Genomic DNA, 17572 nt, shown 5'->3' on the forward strand with positions numbered 1-17572 from the left:
CTTCCTCTTCTGTGCTCTGCCTCATAGGACATCCAAACCTTTCACTTGCTGCAATCTAAAAATAACAGTGCACAAATTAACTAGTAAAATGAAATAATTCTGCATCTCAGCAAAGCTTTATCACCTGCCACCAGTGCAAGAAAAAAACAGAATCTGCCCTCTTATGCAGGAAATTGACTATGACACCTGTTACAACCACCCTTTTGTCTTCATTTACTGCCAGCATCTTCATGCTGAGCTCAACAAGACAGAATATATAAAAATACACCTTTAAGAGAAAATGAAAGCAAAAAATGTCAAATGTATACTAAAATTGCAATTTAAATAGCAAAATGCTTCTGCTGGGATAACTGGTTTAAAATTTGGAAACGAAGAGGTCTACATGAAGCTTAAAGAGCTAATTAAAGATACAGTGGCTTTTAAATGTTCACAGCAAATCATTCACATTTCACTTGCAGAGGAAAATTTACCAAAAATAATATAGGCTAAACATGAGTATTACATTATTGTAACTGTGCAAGCAGCCTGTAAACTTAAGAAGTCCCGAATATTGATAATAAGAACATGCATATCTGTGAGGTGGAAGACTATTATTACTGCACTACTCTAAACTGATTTTGCACTTCATTTTAGATAATCCCCATCGGGTCAAGTTCTCTGAATAAGGTTTTGGGTTTTTTTATTTCTTGTGATATCTTTTCTTTTTCTCACTGGTATCTCAAATACTATTCTAACAGTTCAAGAGAGATTTCTTGGAGGATTTTTTTGAGGAGGGCGGCGGAAATGGAGGGAGGAAAGGCGTGTTGGTGTTTTGATTTACACATGAGAGAAACAGAAGCTCAGATATTGAATGATATAGCCCTTTATTGAAAATTACCTGTAACTGACCATAATTTTGTCAGGTAACTTCATTATCTAGTTATGTGGCATATTTTGACTTGAAGAATCAAATAAGTACTTTTAAATTCCTAAAAATGCCTCCTAGAACTAGTTTTTAATTTTCTTTTTTTTAAAGTGGTTTTAAGAGCTTGAGGATTTTGGATGCAAAATGCACAGTACTTCCCTTTCATTTGAGGCTGTTTCTGCCTTTTAAACTAGCTGTTAACTAGTCAAGAAACAATGAACTGTATTTGTTACAGCTGACACATTCAGAAGTTAATTGCTGACATAGATTTGGCAGCTACCCCAGTACAGGAAAAAAAGAATGTATGGATTGAAGCTACTTTGCATTCTGGTCAGAAAGACGCACCAGCAACATGACAACGAACTTTGCACTCAAAAAGGTCCGTCTTTCAGAAGGCTGCATTAAAGGCTGGAGATTAAATGAAACATCTTGTTTACCAAAGTGACAGATTTGGTCTGTAAAAATCAACAATCAAGATTAAAAAATCAAGGAACATATTATATGCAACAAACTAACCTCTAATAAAATTATAACTCTATCTCAAGGAGCCTATTTAAACATAAGAAAACCCCCCACATTTTCCTTAAAGTAAAAAAGAGATATGTGCTACTAAGATATCCACATCATTTTCAAGAAATATTTAAATGCTAATTAGAGATAAGAAACACTAAAAATATTTATTAAAGATCCAACTGAAGAGAGAAATTAAAACTATTCTATGCACACACAAAAAGTCCTTGTATTTTTGAGCAAGTTGCACTGACTTTCTGTTGAGTTACTCCAGTGATACATGCTATCAACTTTAACCATAATTTATCTTGTTTATGTTAATGTATGTTATACTTTTGTTCATCTGAGTAATCCCTACAGAAAGACAGAAACATGGTCTTATTTTAATTCTGCAGAATCCAGAAGGGGAGCAATGAATCCCAGACCTCTGCAGAAGCAGTGCAGGAGCACGTGTGTGTGCCTCTCACGCCATTACCACGGCTGCAAGCAAGGCAGCTGCCCAAAACATTCTTTTCAGCAGCTGAGTGTACACTGAACAGCAACCAGAATAGTTATATAGAAGTTATGTTATTGACTTTGAAGAAAAAACTATATATATCTATTTCAAAGGCACATCGTCATTTTTACAAGTCATCTGGGGAAGAAGTGAAAGGATGAATATTCATAGATCAGCAGAAGGAGGTGACTGATTTTATAAATTTATGAAATATGATTGGTTTGAGATATAAATATGCATTTTCATACAGGACTAGAAATTTTACTGAAATGTTGGTCCCCTGCTCTCTACATTGTCAATGGTTAAAGCACAAAGAAATTCTATGTAATTAAATGTGTCAATATATATGAGTTACATCAGTTACTTGTACAAAAGTACAGCTGCATTCTCTGTACCTCTCTTCTCTTTACAATCCCCTTCTTGTTCTTCCACTGGTCTTTTCCAAGTCTTTTAGACCTAACTCTAAATAAATTATGCTGCTGTTTATACAGCCAATTCAATTTACAGCAATAGATAACCTCTTGTGTGTACAAACAGTGAAGGGGACACATAAATTTTGCCCCTCTAATTACTCTATTCTCTCAGTTGTTTTAAGGGATCAGGGAATGTGCACTCCAATCTACTTTCCAGAGCCCTCCCCACTTCTACTGTGGGATTAAAGAAGTTACACAGGGCCGCACCAGCATTTGGTACCCTATAAACTGCACACTCAAAACACCTGCCTAAGTTACAATATTGCCTTTTTAGAACATTGTCACATGATTAAATACATAGACTCATTTATCTATTTCTGTATTTGAAACTAATATTACCAGTAATTAATTTTGCGTTTGTATTTCAATGTGTTTGTGGATCATAGAAAGGCAGCTGTGTAACACCAAGGAACCTGTGTTTAAATGGAAACAAAACTCAGGAAGACAAAAGCAGGTCCACCTTCACTCCCAAAAGACACAAAACCACAACTATAGATATCTAGTCTGGCAATTTTAATAAATGGAGTTTGCAGGAAAGAAAAAAAAGCTTGGTCAGGCTCTGAATATATCAATACTTGAAGCATCCTTCTCACCCAATTTCATGCACCTGAAGCATTACCAGTCCAGCATTCACAACCAACTTAAAACACCAAAATAGCCTGGTTGGCCATGGCAGCAAAGTAGTTTGGTTATTCCATTTAGTTCTTCAAAGAAATTAGGCTCACAGTTCTTATTTCAAAACCACAAAAAAGTAATTTCTGATCCAATGTCAGAATAGTCAGAGGGGAACATAAACCTTTAAATACATGCCTTACAGGTTATTTTCACCCACATTAGGGTGTTTTTTGGCTTTGTGCTGGGTTTTTTTGTTCCTATTCCTCTCCTTCCTCCCTTCCGCCCAGCAATATATTTTCCCACCAAAAAGCACATTTCTATTTTGAATCACTGATTTCTTAAAAAGAACCACTGAGTACTCCCCTCACTAATCTGCAGATTTAAATAAAGATTTCTGAGAGGTACGCCTTAGGATTCTAAAAAAATGCTAAATTTTTAGCCCACCAAACATTTCAGCCTCAGCTTAGGCCCATTTGCGACTGAGTTTCTGGAATCAATATGCATCGCACCAAAGAACAACAGTGAAACCAGTTTACAACCAGCACATCTTTTCATGTCAGTTTGGACTCTGTATCACATAATAAAATAAAAGCAGGATGACTGTTACAGCATTGAAATGAAATCAAAATAGCCAGTTCAGTTCTGGAATCATGACAGAATCTGACTTTTCTCAAAGTTTCTTGATGCTTAATTTCACATCAGTTAAGGAAGAAAATATCCATAGGGGCATGACTTCACTCATATTTTAATTCTCGTAAGACAGTAGGAAAAGTATTTTAATACTGTAAAGGCAGAAGAAAAAGGAAAACCACTCAGAAATACCCCAAAACCCCCATTCCAACAACAACAAAAAAAAAAACAAAACACAAAACCCAGACAAAACAAGCAAATATTGATTTAGATAGGAATTAAACCTTACACAAAGGTATTTCATGAACAATTGAACTCAGACTGGCAATACAACTTTTTTTTGTATAGAAGTGTTTACTGTGAAAAGTAGCTTTTGCTTCACTATGCAGTTTTTTCCCTAACAGCTGCTTAGAAAAGCTTATATTCTTATTTCTGCTGTTTTAGTAATTCTTTGTCATAGATACGTGCAGCTATTTTTAGAATGAATTTCAGAAAAACATTAGGTAACAGAATTTTAAGAGGAGGGATTGTCTTCCAGTCTTATAAGCGCTATATGGGACTTTATGTTATGCTTTCATTAGAAAAAAAAAAACATGGAAAGGGTTGTAAAGCACTGAAACAGACTTCCCAGGAAATTGGTGGAGTCACCATCTCTGGAAACATTCAAAAAATGCGTGAATATGACAGAGGACACGGTTTAGTGGTGAATGTGGTGGTGATTCTGGGTTGATGGTTGATAAATTTAAAGGTCTTTGACAACCTTAACAATCCTATGATTCTATAAAAGCGCCTCTGAACTATGAAAACCAAATGTTTTGTTTTAGCAGCCCTACCCCTTAAAAAAAAACAACTAAAAAACAAAACAGTAAAAGACTACATCAAAAAAACCCAAACATGCAAACAAAAAACCAGAAAACCTCCACCACTGACCAAGAAACATCTCTTGTTGGAGGAGAACAAGCACTCAGGGTTCCTCTTTCCATACTGCTTAAGTTTCCCATCTCCCCCCCTGTTACAACACTCTTTTATTTGATCAAACACTCATAAAAATAATTAGATAATTCAGTCATTTTCATAGGTAAAAACAGACCATCAATGCAGAAACAGGATTTTCTACAGGAAGACAGATAGGGATGTTGCTTATTTAATATCTGCAGGTCACTGAAAATAGAGTTGGTATAGTTATGAACATAAATGTTTTTTCTGCAGTGCTACCTTGCATTGACTTACATGTCTAAAGACTAAGAGTATCTAAAAACATTTGAGAACACTCCTTAATGAGCTTCACAGTCTGGAAAGTAGTCACAAACATATTTAAGGTGCAACAAAGCAATAGCAATAATCACTAATCACACTAAAAAAAGCATAAGATTTCCTTAGAAAAGCTTTTATAATATTTACATGATGATAAAGTCTTTTAATTTTCTGGTACACTCACTGGCTACAGTTCGCTATCCTCTTTTAAAATGAGCACAGAGGAACAGAAATCAGAACGCCATCTAACAGAAGGGCTTTTCCCTGGAAAAGGATGCTTTTTGGGATTGCTTAGTTGTGCTTGGTTGGTTTTTTCCTAAATCAGATCATATGTAACTAAAAATGCAAAATACATGATTCACAGAGAGGTCCACTTCTTTTCATTACCATTTTTACTCTTTATTTAATAGTTTCCCCAGCCATATCTGCTCTTTTATGCAGCAGATAAAGTGTTCATTCATGCACCTAGGACCACAAAAAAAAAAAAAAAAAAAAAAAAAAAAAAAAAAAAAAAAAGCCTGTCAGAGTGTGGCACAAAGGGCTACACAGAGTGAAATAGGTGATTCCTGAAATTTTAGAAGACAGATAAGAATCTTTTGATTTAAACTACTGTTTGCAAATGATATAGATGTTTGAATATAAGATCAAAATTATTTTTAAAATTAGCAGCACATACAAAGGCCATGCACTCACAGAATTGAAAAATCACTATCATAATAGTAAACAGAATTCTATAAATTTTCTTCCAAGAATGGTAAAATCAGAGTACGTCTACCATAAGTTTAGCAGAACTGTATAGAAAATATCACCTCTGAGAGAGTTCTCAAACCCAAAAACATAAATTTTTTGCATACACAGGCTGTGTAATCCAAAGACAGAATTCTAATTCACAGAAAAGCAATGCACAGGTGCTGGGAAGGATTATTTTGACTAAATGCTGAAAGCTGTTGAACCCAATGTGTGGAATTGCCATAAACTGGCATGAGTGCCCAGAACATCTGAGCGCTCAGACAGTGGCACTTACAGACCTGCAGGCATGACCTGAATACTGAACGCCTGAAGAACAAATTTGACCAGTGTCACAAAGCCGCAGACCAAAACAAACAAGTAAATCCAAACTCTCAAAAACTCAAGCAGACCTGAGTGATGAATTTAGTGACAAATTTTCACAATGAATGCTAAACTTCCCAAGACAGTTATAGCCTGGGCTACAGCTAAGTGGCCATGATGATTAATTGCAATTTTTGCATATGTTCCCAGAGGGAGACAATGAAACCAGCAGCTTACAATATTTACAATGTATCTTTGGATTTATTATTAGAAAGCACAGAGAAAAATATCCTTTTTGTGTCTTGCACTTTATGTCTTGAATAGAATCTGGCACGCCAGAACACCCCTTTACTTTCCAGTTCTTCCGTACTCTTGGATTAGCTCCTTTTACACTTTTTCAGCACTACTTATAAACATGCCCACCACTTAAATACACAAAGTTAGAGCTTGATTTTTCTATTCTTCCTGAATCAAAATTCCCACATATTCATACGGAATTTATACAACTCCTGAAATCTTCAATCAGACCTTGAAAAGTGCAATCAGTACAACCCCTGAAACACTTGACTTCAGTGGGAGTTCCATGGCTGCAGGGTGCACACAGTTCTGTTAGCAGAACTCATCTCACATAACACCGTTTTCTTAAAATAAAAGAAAATAAAAGTCTGGGGATGTGGCCTTCATATTACACTACAGACAGTCTCCACTGGGAAAAGTCAGCATTAGCTTTTGCTTAACTCTAAATTTGGGTATTGCACCAGAGAAAGCACAGGAGCACATGAACTGCTGCATTATTTATTACAGACAGCAATTTATTACAGATAGCAACTGGATGTAATTCATCTTAAATTCCAAGATGAATAAGACAAGATTTACAAAATTAGAATTCAAGAACAAAACACCAAACAGAAAGAAGAAAACCCAAAGATTCTGTTGCAAAGTAGAGATTCCTCATACCAGATCATTCAGGTGATTAGCAAAAACCAGGTTTAAATGTTGCGCAATGCTGTCTTTGCAATTCTTTGTTATTGCTAAAATAAAACTTAAAAAATAAAAAAAAATATGCAAGGAATTTAAGGCTGCATTCTGTAAGAATTGGTGCAGCCTCACTTTAAGTGCTGTACGCAGTTTTGGCAACCTCATATAGGAATGATATTAGAGAACATCCAATAGAGGGCAATGAGGATAGTGAAGGGTCTGGAGGGGAAGCCATATGAGGAGCAGCTGAGGGTACCTGGTTTGTTCATGGAGCAGAGAAGACTGAGGGGAGACCTCATTGCAGTTTCAGTTTCCTCACGAGGGGAAGAGGAGGGGCAGGCACTTTTCTCTGTGGTGACAGTGACAGGACCCAAGGGAATGGCCTGAAGCTGTGTCAGAGGAGGTTTAGGCTGGGTATCAGGAAAAGGTTCTTCACCCAGAGGGTGGTTGGGCACTGGAACAGGCTCCCCAGGGAAGTGACCACAGCACCAAACCTGACAGAGCTCAAGGAGCATTTGGACAATGTCTGTGGCACATGGTGAGATTGCTGGGGTCTCCTGCACAGGGCTGGGAGTTGGATACCATGATCATAGCGGGTTCCTTCTAACTCAGGACATTCTATGATTTTGAACCATCTTAAGACTAAAAATACTTCTTCCCTCCTGTTCATATGCTTTTTTTGGTCATAAATTAATTTTCATCCTGAAGGGTTGGTTTTGGGTTTTTTGTTTTTTTTTTTTTTTTTTTTTTTTTTTGTTTATTCTTTTAATCATTCTATATCCATTTACTCATATATCAAGATTTCTTTTAAAGTATCTCTGCTCTTGCCATATGTTGACCCCTGGGAATAACCTTTCTAGCAATCAAATCTCTCTCAGCATTTATTTCACCAGGATTACTGCTAGACTAGCTAATGGAAAACATAATGAGTTTTATCCCTCACCTCCTTGTAAGACACAACTTACAACACTGACTATAGTGCAAAAGAGATACTTACAAACAAGGAAGCTTTTTTAAAATTGGCCTGATGCAGATCAGCTAAAAATTCAAGTACTTCACATTACTATTTGTTAAATTAAATAACTATTACCAAAAGGGAAGGAAAATAAAATGCTTGAAAAAAATTAGGGAACTGACTACTAAGCAAAAAAAAAAATTCACTGTAAAGCCCTTGATTAAAACATGTAGCTCTGAGTCCATCACAAGAGATTGGCAGCTTCTCTGTTATATGTAATTTCAAATGCCACAGAAGATTGAAGCAAGGAACTGGTATGACTCCACTACTTACAGCACTACAATTAAAGGACTGAACATTATTTTTTCAGGCTTCTTTTTCTCTTGTGTAAGTTGTTGACACTTTGTACCAAGCAGATCAAAGTACCGGCAGATTTAGGAACAAATTCATGCAACAAAGATCTGCCAAGACCGTTAAGGAAGATCACACAGATATAACCTGACATATCCCCGAACATTGTAGGTGCACTGACAGAAGTATCACACTCTTTCCTGTTCTGTACTTACTTGTTCCTTTATGACTCCTGCTTTGAGTCTCTGTTGGGGTCACTGGAGCACATCAATCTTTTTCTGATCCAGTAAGCACATTAGTTTATGAGTATGGTATGTTCAAAACTTCTTAAAAAATGCTGTATTATGATACTCCAGATAACTGGTCTCCAGTATATTTAATATATCCTCATTTGCTATCCTCTGCCCCATAAATCAACTACACTGGATCTGTAGTTTATTCTGCTTTGACTAATTAAAATAATGTCATAATATTAACATGGTACAATTGCACCTTGATTACATGTATCCTGTTACCAAAAAAAAAAGGTATCATCAGTTAAAGGAACTGTTCATAATAAGAGGCAAGATTACCTCTTCCCTCCTATTTATATCTATCTGTATCACATCTTTGTGTTTCTGTTTTTAAATACTTTATTATTTTAACCATGGACCTGAGTTCATGCAAGCCAAATTCAGCTGAGTACAAAGGTCTACAAAGTTAATGGGTTTGAAATTACTTGCAGCTTGACTGAATCTGGTGCAACATCTTTTAGTAGCAAGAAAATTGCTGGCAATGAGTGTTTTTAATCTGAATTCATAGTATGCTCTAAATGGCACCTCTTGGGCAAAGGGGTCAGGACAATGACTTCTTGTGCGATTTCCAAGTATGAATTTTGGATCGTAGCTGAAATTGTTCCTTAGACTACAACTGCAATGCAAACCATCAGTTTAGTATTAGCTAATGGGAAACATCATCTTGAAAATAAAAGTTTCATTTGTATCCTTATAAGTTATTCATAAACTACAGATCTGACTATTGCTGAATTATGTAGTTATTCATCAACCTCTGTCCACTGTTTAGCAATACTACTCAGGTAATTAGAACACCAATGGAAAACCAGTGCAACCTTCTTAAATCACAATATAAATTTTGTTAGGAGGAAAAATTTAACTCAGTAAAATGAAAATGAGCCACTTGTATTTCCCTCTCTTTTTTTTTTTACCAAGAGCCACTACATCTTAAATGAACATAAATTAACATATCAAAGATCTATGCTTTTTATGGAAAGCTAGTTCTTGAAGGAACTTGTTTAGTTAAGAGGAAATTTATTTCAGTAATGATAGGCAGGACTACTAAAGAGGCTGACAAAGCCTCCATAGTACTACATGCTGCTTCCCAATTTTATCTGGATGTTATCCATCCAGAAACTGGATATTTCAGACAAGATTATGCTTGGACCATGGAAACTGGTAACAAATTACACCCTTGGTTAGTAGATCTCCAGGTTTGTCAAATAGGTTTCTGAAAGACTTGTTCTCTTCATCCTCTTTGCAATGATCTTTATTCATCACGTTTAAGAGCAGGTGAAACCAAAGAACTGTATTTTTTATTTTCCAGAAGAGGAAGGAAGCAGGTAAAACATTTCAGCAGGTGTTTGGCTGCAAGTTTTTAGCACTGTTCTTAAATAAGCAGAAACTGTGTAACGAATCTTTAGTTGATACACTTTACTGTCGTCCTCTTTCCCAGATTAATCTACTTGAGAAAGTAAAATAAATGCTTTTAAAGAACCGGTCCTTTTGTCTCTCATGCAAACACAAACTTAAGTTAATGGATGGTCTCCTATGACTAAAACCAGATACAATCATAGAATGGCTTGGATTGGAAGGGAATTTAAAGATCATCTCATTCCAACCCCACTGCCATGGGCAGGGACGCTTCCCCCTAGACCAGCTTGCTCAGAGCTCCACTCAACCTGGACTTGAACAATCCCAGGGACAGGATCCACAACTTCTCTGTGAATCCTATTCTAGTGCTTCCCAAATGACAAGACTGACAGATATCTTAATATCTAAGTACTATGTTATAAATATCTCATTCTGCAGTAGATCATTAGGCTTGTAGTTCAAGCGATTACTCCCATGCATTCATTAATGATCCAGCTGCTAATGCACAAATGCAAAGAGAGAAATCTTCTGTTAATCACAATTTCCTAAATCATAACAGCAGCATAAATGGACAGTGTTGCCCATCTCACACTATTTAAAAATAAATGCTGGTGACCTCCTGCCATTTCAAGAGATCTTTCACATACTCCAGTGAAGCCTCTGGAATCAATGGATTCCTGCTAAGAATGAGCCTCTGGTTTGGTGCTTCCATGGAGCCACTCAAATATAGGACACTCAAAGGCATGGCAGTTTTGTGAGCACAAGGATTTCTAACATTGTTGATGCCTGTATTCTTTGTGTCCTTTCCACATAACTTTTATTAACATGTATTTCTTTTCCAGTACACAAGGATTTTAATATTGTAAGATGTCACCACAAATAGCTGTAAGCAGATAAATGACTCTGCCTGTTTTTCTTCTTTCTTTCTATTCAATAAATTAAAAGGTAGGTTCTCTGCTCATCTACAGCAAAACAAATTAGAAAATGTCTTCTCCAATTAATGATATCATCAATCCATAGATAACAAATAATGCAAAAATTCAGGCATGTAATAAAAATAAAAACCTTGGTACCTTCATTTTTGAAGACATCCCATTAAAGATGCTATGGCATAACAAAAGGCATCTGAAGAGAATCTTGCTTTCTTAAGTTAACTCTTTTGTTTCCTGATATCCTTTTAAAATATACAAACACATTCAAACAGTTTTAAGAGGAACTGAGCTACAAAAGCCATAAAAATATTTTGTTAAAGAATGCAGAATTACATCACTGAAGCTGGACATCATCAAGTAATTGATGTAACAGCAAGTAGTGCTCTGAATGCCCTATTTAATACTAAAAATTATTCTGAGTTTTAAACTAGTAACCAAAAATTGAATATTCTAGTCAAATACCTAAACTAAGGAGCAGTTAAATACACCAATGGGGAAGGCAGGACATTACGGCAGAATTTGGCAATGATCAATTGCTTAGGTCCAACTAAAAACTGGTGTTAAGACATAAGTTACCAATAGGCCTGGATCTAGTCTATGACACTCCAACAAGCCTCCAGATTTGAATATCTCAGGTTACCAGTAAGTTTTTCTCCAGTCGCTCCTATTCCTGAATTTCAAGAGACATTGAAAATGAGATTCAAATGACCTGCTGAGCTTCAGAATACACATCATCAATTATACTGCCCTTATTTCTTAAGGCAAATGTGTATGCTAAAAAAATAATTAAAACAAGCAAACAAAAACCGAAACACCCCACAAAAAAAAACAAACAAAAAAAAAACCCCAAACAAACAAGCAAACAAACAAAAAATCACAAAAACCAAGCAAACAAGTACAACATCTGGCATGAATTAGTTGAAATAAATGGTTTAAAATCTGAATACCAGCCATTATCCAGATTCTTTACCTGGAGAAGTTCATATCCTACTCTTTCAATAATAGAGTTTCAACTCACAGACACAAATTACAGTGAAGTTAAAACATGTGTTTCCCAAAATGTCATATTAACTTGACTCAATTGCACTGGAATCAAATGGCATGTGCTGAATGTAACTATGGGATTACCGGAGTAAATTGAAAGAAAATCAGTAGGTAAACATGAACCACTTGAGAAAGGTGCCTCAAAGGAAAGGTCAGTGAAAGGGCAAACAAATACTGCATTTGTTCTCAAAATATTTGTTGAAGAAGGTGGCCATGAACGGCAAATAATACAGAAATTCATCTTAACAATCCAGCAGCATTTCCATAGATAAAAATAATGGGTTATCTAAATAAATGTGTTGTGCTGTAAGAGGAAAAGTCCAAATTATGCTATTCAACCTCTAAGACTTTAAAGCTCTGTGGCTATAACTTTATCATTCATATGTTTCATGATTTATAGTTGCTGCAAATGATAAAAGTATCTCTAATTTCATTTGTATGAGAGTGCATGAAATAAAGCTCTCTACATATTTCTCATCTACATATTTTTAAGTCAATGTTTCAGAACCCCTCATCAGTTCAGGCTTATTTTCAGGCAGGCATTTTGATTCTCATATTTACCTGAAGAGCAGAACATAGCCTAAAACAGAAAAATCAAACACGATTTTGTCAGATTTTTGTTTGTTTTAGAAGGGTGAACACAGGAAGGAGAGATAACATTTGTATTTTAATCTTAATACAATTGTACAAATCAACTGGTAGAAAATGTCTAGTTGAAGTCTCAGGATCTGCTTCAGATTTCAGTGCACAATCAGAGTAAAATAGTAGTTCCACTTAATCCAGTAAGCAAAATCACTGATTTCAAAAATTCCAAATGTCATGGGTTCACTACAGAAAAGGCAGAAAGAAGCAGGATTCCCAACTGTTGGTGAATAAGACACACATGCTGGCATCTCCCTGGAGGAAAATTCCTTATTAACAAGCCATCCCTTTAAAGCACTTGTAAAGAGAAACTCTTCACAAAATACAAGAAGAAACCTCATACCAAAGCAGTGAAAAGAAGAAAGTTGAAGCACAACATACTCACTCCTATGAATCTCCTGGATGAGCACAAAATAGATTGAATTCTGCAAGCAAAACATTTTCTACTGCAACTTCAATTAAAAAAAAAAGTTAACCTAGAGAAATGTACATTATACAGAGTGGTAAAAAATAGGATTTTACAATTTGGGAAGACGTCCATTTCATCCACTTCAAGTCAGTGTCCCCAGACACTGGCAAAAACCAAGGAAACTTTATTTATCACTACATTTCTTAAAAGGCAGATTTGCAGAGTGCAGTATGCTCTTTTTTGGTTTGTGGTATGGTGGGGAGTATGTGTGTGTGTTTTGTTTCAATTTTTATTAAAGCAAAGCTAATTCAAGCTCAATAAATTGTCTGGACAGCTTCGAAATGTTAAGAAAAAAAATCCTTTTGTTTGAGCATAATAACACTGCCAGTTAAACTCCTCCCTTGTGATGAAATTAGGAGAGGGAATATTTGGCCCTGGTAGATAATTATGACATTCATAAGCTCTTAACGTAAGGGGCTGGGGGAGGGGTTGACTGTCTGCTACTTGTTCTCCAACTGCTCTGATTTTCTGGAACAGAACAAATGCAGCAGTCTCTCTCTCTCTCTCCAGTCTTAGACACCAGCACTTCTCAAAGAAAAGGCTTCAGTAATTCTTCATAAAATCTACTGCAGCTTTATGCTTCAAAATATAAATCCTGAACCTAAGAGTTTCAGTATTTCCAAAACAAATTATCCAAATGTAGTTACTGACTTTTTCTTAGCTATCCAAACTATCTGAAAAGTCATACACATTTAAGACTCACAAAATAATGCCTTTCTTAAAAACAAACAGAAAATGTAACCCTCACAAGCACCACAATCTTCATTTGATGATGTAAGTGTTCCTCACCACTGCAATCCCACAAAAAAAAAACCCAAAAAAAATCTCAAGAGTTTTTGGAATATCCTCTCAAATCATTGATTCAATTGATTCACTTCAAGATGTGCAATAAAACCCCCACCTCAATAATGCTCATTAAAAATATTTTAAAATTATTTTTAATTAATAAGGGGCCCAAAAACATCACTGTAGAAAATGCCTCTTCCCTAGCAACCTAAATGGGTATATTTTCCATATGCAGATGTTCTCCCATTCCCATTTACTATGCCCTGCTGTGGACTGAGGCTGCACGTTTCTGTTACTTCTACAGACAGTTAAAAAATCATACTCTGCCAATGAAATTTCCTTTATTAAAAAAAATAAATAAAATGAAGCTGTTTCTTTAAATTGAGAGAAATAACTTACTATCAATATTAGGTGTATTCAGCTTTCCTCCTCTTCTTTCCATCCCCCCCTCATACATATCCTATAATTTTTAAAAGTCGGTTTAATAGCCCCTGTAATTCCACTCCATTATTTATCTCCTGACATTTGTGATAGTAAGATACCTAAACTATGCAATCCTCCCACGCTGCAGAAATCACACTTCACAAAGTCGCTTTCTACCCTTCCTCCTCTGGAGGAGGCGCATTCCCCATCTCTACGCACATCATTACACCAGGTGGATCAATGCAAAGCCTGCAGGAAGCTTTCCCGTTCTCCTCCTCTGCCATCCCGGTGCCGGCTGTGCCGAAAAGCCCCCGGAGCGTTCCCGAATCGCTGCTCCTCGGGAGACCTCCCCAGCTCACCCCGAGGTGGCAAAAGCAGGGGAGCATTTTCAGCAGAAATGGAGAGCACCTGGTGCTCTCTTTTTACTAATTGTCGCGGAAAGAAACCGCCTGGATGGTGCCAGGTTCAGCCACAGATGCATGGAAGGAGACTTCGCAGCTGCGGTTCTTGGTACCTCAAAGCATCATGCCTGACCCCCGTCCCTTCTTTGAACGCGACAAATCTCGCTGCCCCCGCCCAGGACAGCGCGGGTGTCACATCCAGCCCGGCACAGGACACCGCGGGTGTCTGGCACATCCAGCCCCGCAGAAGACACTGTGGGTGTCACATCCAGCCCTGCCCAGCCCAGGACGCCGTGGGTGGCACATCCAGCCCCGCACAGGATCCCGTGGGTGGCACATCCAGCCCCGCACAGGATCCCGTGGGTGGCACATCCAGCCCAGGACGCCGTGGGTGGCACATCCAGCCCCGCACAGGACCCCGTGGGGGGCACATCCAGCCCCGCACAGGACCCCGTGGGGGGCATATCCAGCCCCGCACAGGACCCCGTGGGGGGCACATCCAGCCCCGCACAGGACCCCGGGGGGGGCACATCCAGCCCAGGACCCCGTGGGGGGCACATCCAGCCCCGCACAGGACCCCGTGGGGGGCACATCCAGCCCTCCCAGCCCCGCAGCCCCGGGCGAGGCCGCCCCGTCCCGGGCTCTGCCCGGCGCGGCCGTGGAGCTCGGCCGCCCCCTGGCGGCCGGCGGCGGCAGCGCGGCCCGGGGCCGGCCCCGCCGCTCCGGCGGCCATCCCGCTGGGGCGTTTGGGCTGGGTGGGGTTTATTTCTCCCCTAAAACCTCCCCAGCAAGTGGGGCCGCCGCCCACCCCTCAGGTGCAGAGAAGCAGAAGCCTCGCACAGAGCAGAGGGGCAGCGGGAGCGGGGGCAGGGACAGCCCCGCGCGGCTCAGCGCCCCGGCCGGACGCCGGGAACTTGCCCGAACAGTTTCCAAACACCGGGGGGTTATCCCTCACCCAGCGGCTGCGCCCCTCCCGGCGCCCCTTCCCGCCCAGACTCTTCCAGGAGCACAAATCCTTAAGTAACCACGCAGGGGATTTCCAAAAATAAACAAATAAATAGCTATAAATATATATATATGTCAGCCCCAGAAAACAAACCAAACCCCGTGGCCGCACCACAGCCCCCGAGTCCGCGTTTCTCGAAGCACTGTATGTATGTATAGTATGTATATAAATAAACACACACATATATATATATAAATACACGCACATACATATGCAGAGGACCAAGCGCGCCCGAAGGCTCCAGCCCGGCGCGCCCCGATCCCGCACACACCTGTCCCCGCGGTGCTGTTCCGTGGCACAAGGGCTCCGCACCGCACACAGCCCCGCGGCCCCGACAGCGCCCTCCCCTCCGCGCCACCCCCGAGCCGGGGGCTCCGCGTCCCGCAGCGCGCGGGGAAGGGTCTCCCAGAGAGGAGAAACCCCGACAGGGAGACTTCAGGTCGGGCTTCTCACGGGCTCTACCGCCAGCACTTCTCCCTGCTCCTAAGAACGAAGCCCACACTGCCTTCCCTGCGGGCAGACGCGGATTTTAAAGACCAGTGCTCGGCAGATTTTGTGTAATCGCTTCATCTCTCTCATACATTTATCGGGTGCAAATTAAAAAAATAATAAATAAATAAAAAGGAAAAATCCTAGGCAAAGCAGCTAAGTGCACTTAGTACTGTCCAGCTTTTTTTTTTTTCCTCCTCATAAATGACACCTCTTGAAGACTGAAACGAAAAAAAAAAAAAGGCAGGCGATGAAGCAAGTTTTAGGTCCTTCTTAATTTGATTCCAGGATAATGCATTGCTTTATTTTTTTTCTCCGTTTCTTTTCCATTAATTTGAGCGAGTGGACAGCATAGATAAGAATAATAATTAAAAGGGAAAAAAGGAAAAAAAATTAAAAAAAGAAAAGGAAAAAGGCGGCCGCGCTCCTACCTTGCCCGCTACTGAGGAGCAATCCGAGCAGGTAGAGAGGCAGGAGGCTCATGTTCAGGAGCTCTCGCCGGTGGACAGTTCCAAGTCGGAGGATGCTCGGCCAGCCCAGGCAAACCCTGCTGCCGCCGCTGCCCGCGCAGCCCCGCACCCGCGGAGCGCCGCTCGCCGAGTGCCGGCCGCGCCTCCCGCGCCGCGCTATATCGGCGGGGCCGCGCCGCCGCGCAGGGGGCGGGCGCACGGCGGGGCCGGCCGATCCCTCCGCCGCACACGCACCCCGCCACGGCGGCGAGCGGCAGACCCGCAGATTCCTCCGCCGCTCTGAGAGGTGCCGGCAGGACCGGAGCATCCCGCCCTGCATCCCCTCATGGATCCCTTCCTTGGCTCCCCGTGCGTCCCTCCCCGCACGCCCGCCTGCCGGCAGCCCCCGGCGGGGTGAGGCGGCTCCCCCGCCTCGCCGCCGCGGCCCCTCCGGAGCCCGCTCCCCCCGCCGCTGACGGAGGGGACACAGCCGAGAACGGAGAGGCGGCGGCTTGGTGGAGAATCCCACCGGGAAGCCCCCAGCATCCCGGGAGAGCGCGGGAGCGGCGCTCCGGCTGCCCGCGGGCGGGGACGCGCCCCGGGGCTGGAGTGGCCCTGGCACCCCGTTTTCCCCCGGGAGCGGCCGGCGGGGGCTGCGCGGGGCTCGGCGGGTCCCCCGCTCCGCCCGCGGGAAGCGGGACCGCCGCGGGCCCCGCGCACGGGCGCGTCTGTAACTAATCCCGTCGGGCTCCATGTTCATTCAGCTGTCTAGGAATTCACTTGGTTTGACTTCTGTTATTAGTCCAGAGGGGAAACATACCTCTGCTATTCACGGCTGCGTGAAATAAAACCGATAAAAAATAAATTGCTTGCCGTTTGGATGCTTTGGTGCTGTCTGTCTGTGGATCTTGCTTTGTAAGGAAAAAAACCCGTAACCTGCATAAAGGGGTGGTTTTCTTTGTCCACCTTGACTTTGAAGAGGTAATTCTTTCTGAGGGGGTTAATTAAGCTATAGGCTCCAAAGCAGGTTCCATAAATTTGTCACCTTACCACCTGTATGATATATGGA

The 17572-nt window shown here is 40.6% G+C and overlaps 1 protein-coding gene across 2 annotated transcripts in view; it reads right to left on the bottom strand.

The window, feature by feature from the left end:
* The window catches only part of NCAM2 (neural cell adhesion molecule 2), a 272886-nt gene extending 255975 nt beyond the window's left edge, over window positions 1–16911 (bottom strand). Inside the window, exon 1 of one of the 2 annotated variants that reach the window (XM_064410866.1) lies at window positions 16486–16910. In XM_064410866.1, coding sequence (XP_064266936.1) covers window positions 16486–16843 — 358 coding nt within the window. In that variant the 5' untranslated portion in view covers window positions 16844–16910. Of the gene's footprint in view, window positions 1–16485 lie in introns of both variants that reach the window. The other variant, XM_064410867.1, reaches the window with a different exon arrangement.
* Between the last annotated feature and the right edge of the window lie 661 nt (window positions 16912–17572).

Source organism: Passer domesticus, chromosome 2 (genome assembly GCF_036417665.1).
Source record: "Passer domesticus isolate bPasDom1 chromosome 2, bPasDom1.hap1, whole genome shotgun sequence".
NCBI lineage: Eukaryota > Metazoa > Chordata > Aves > Passeriformes > Passeridae > Passer > Passer domesticus.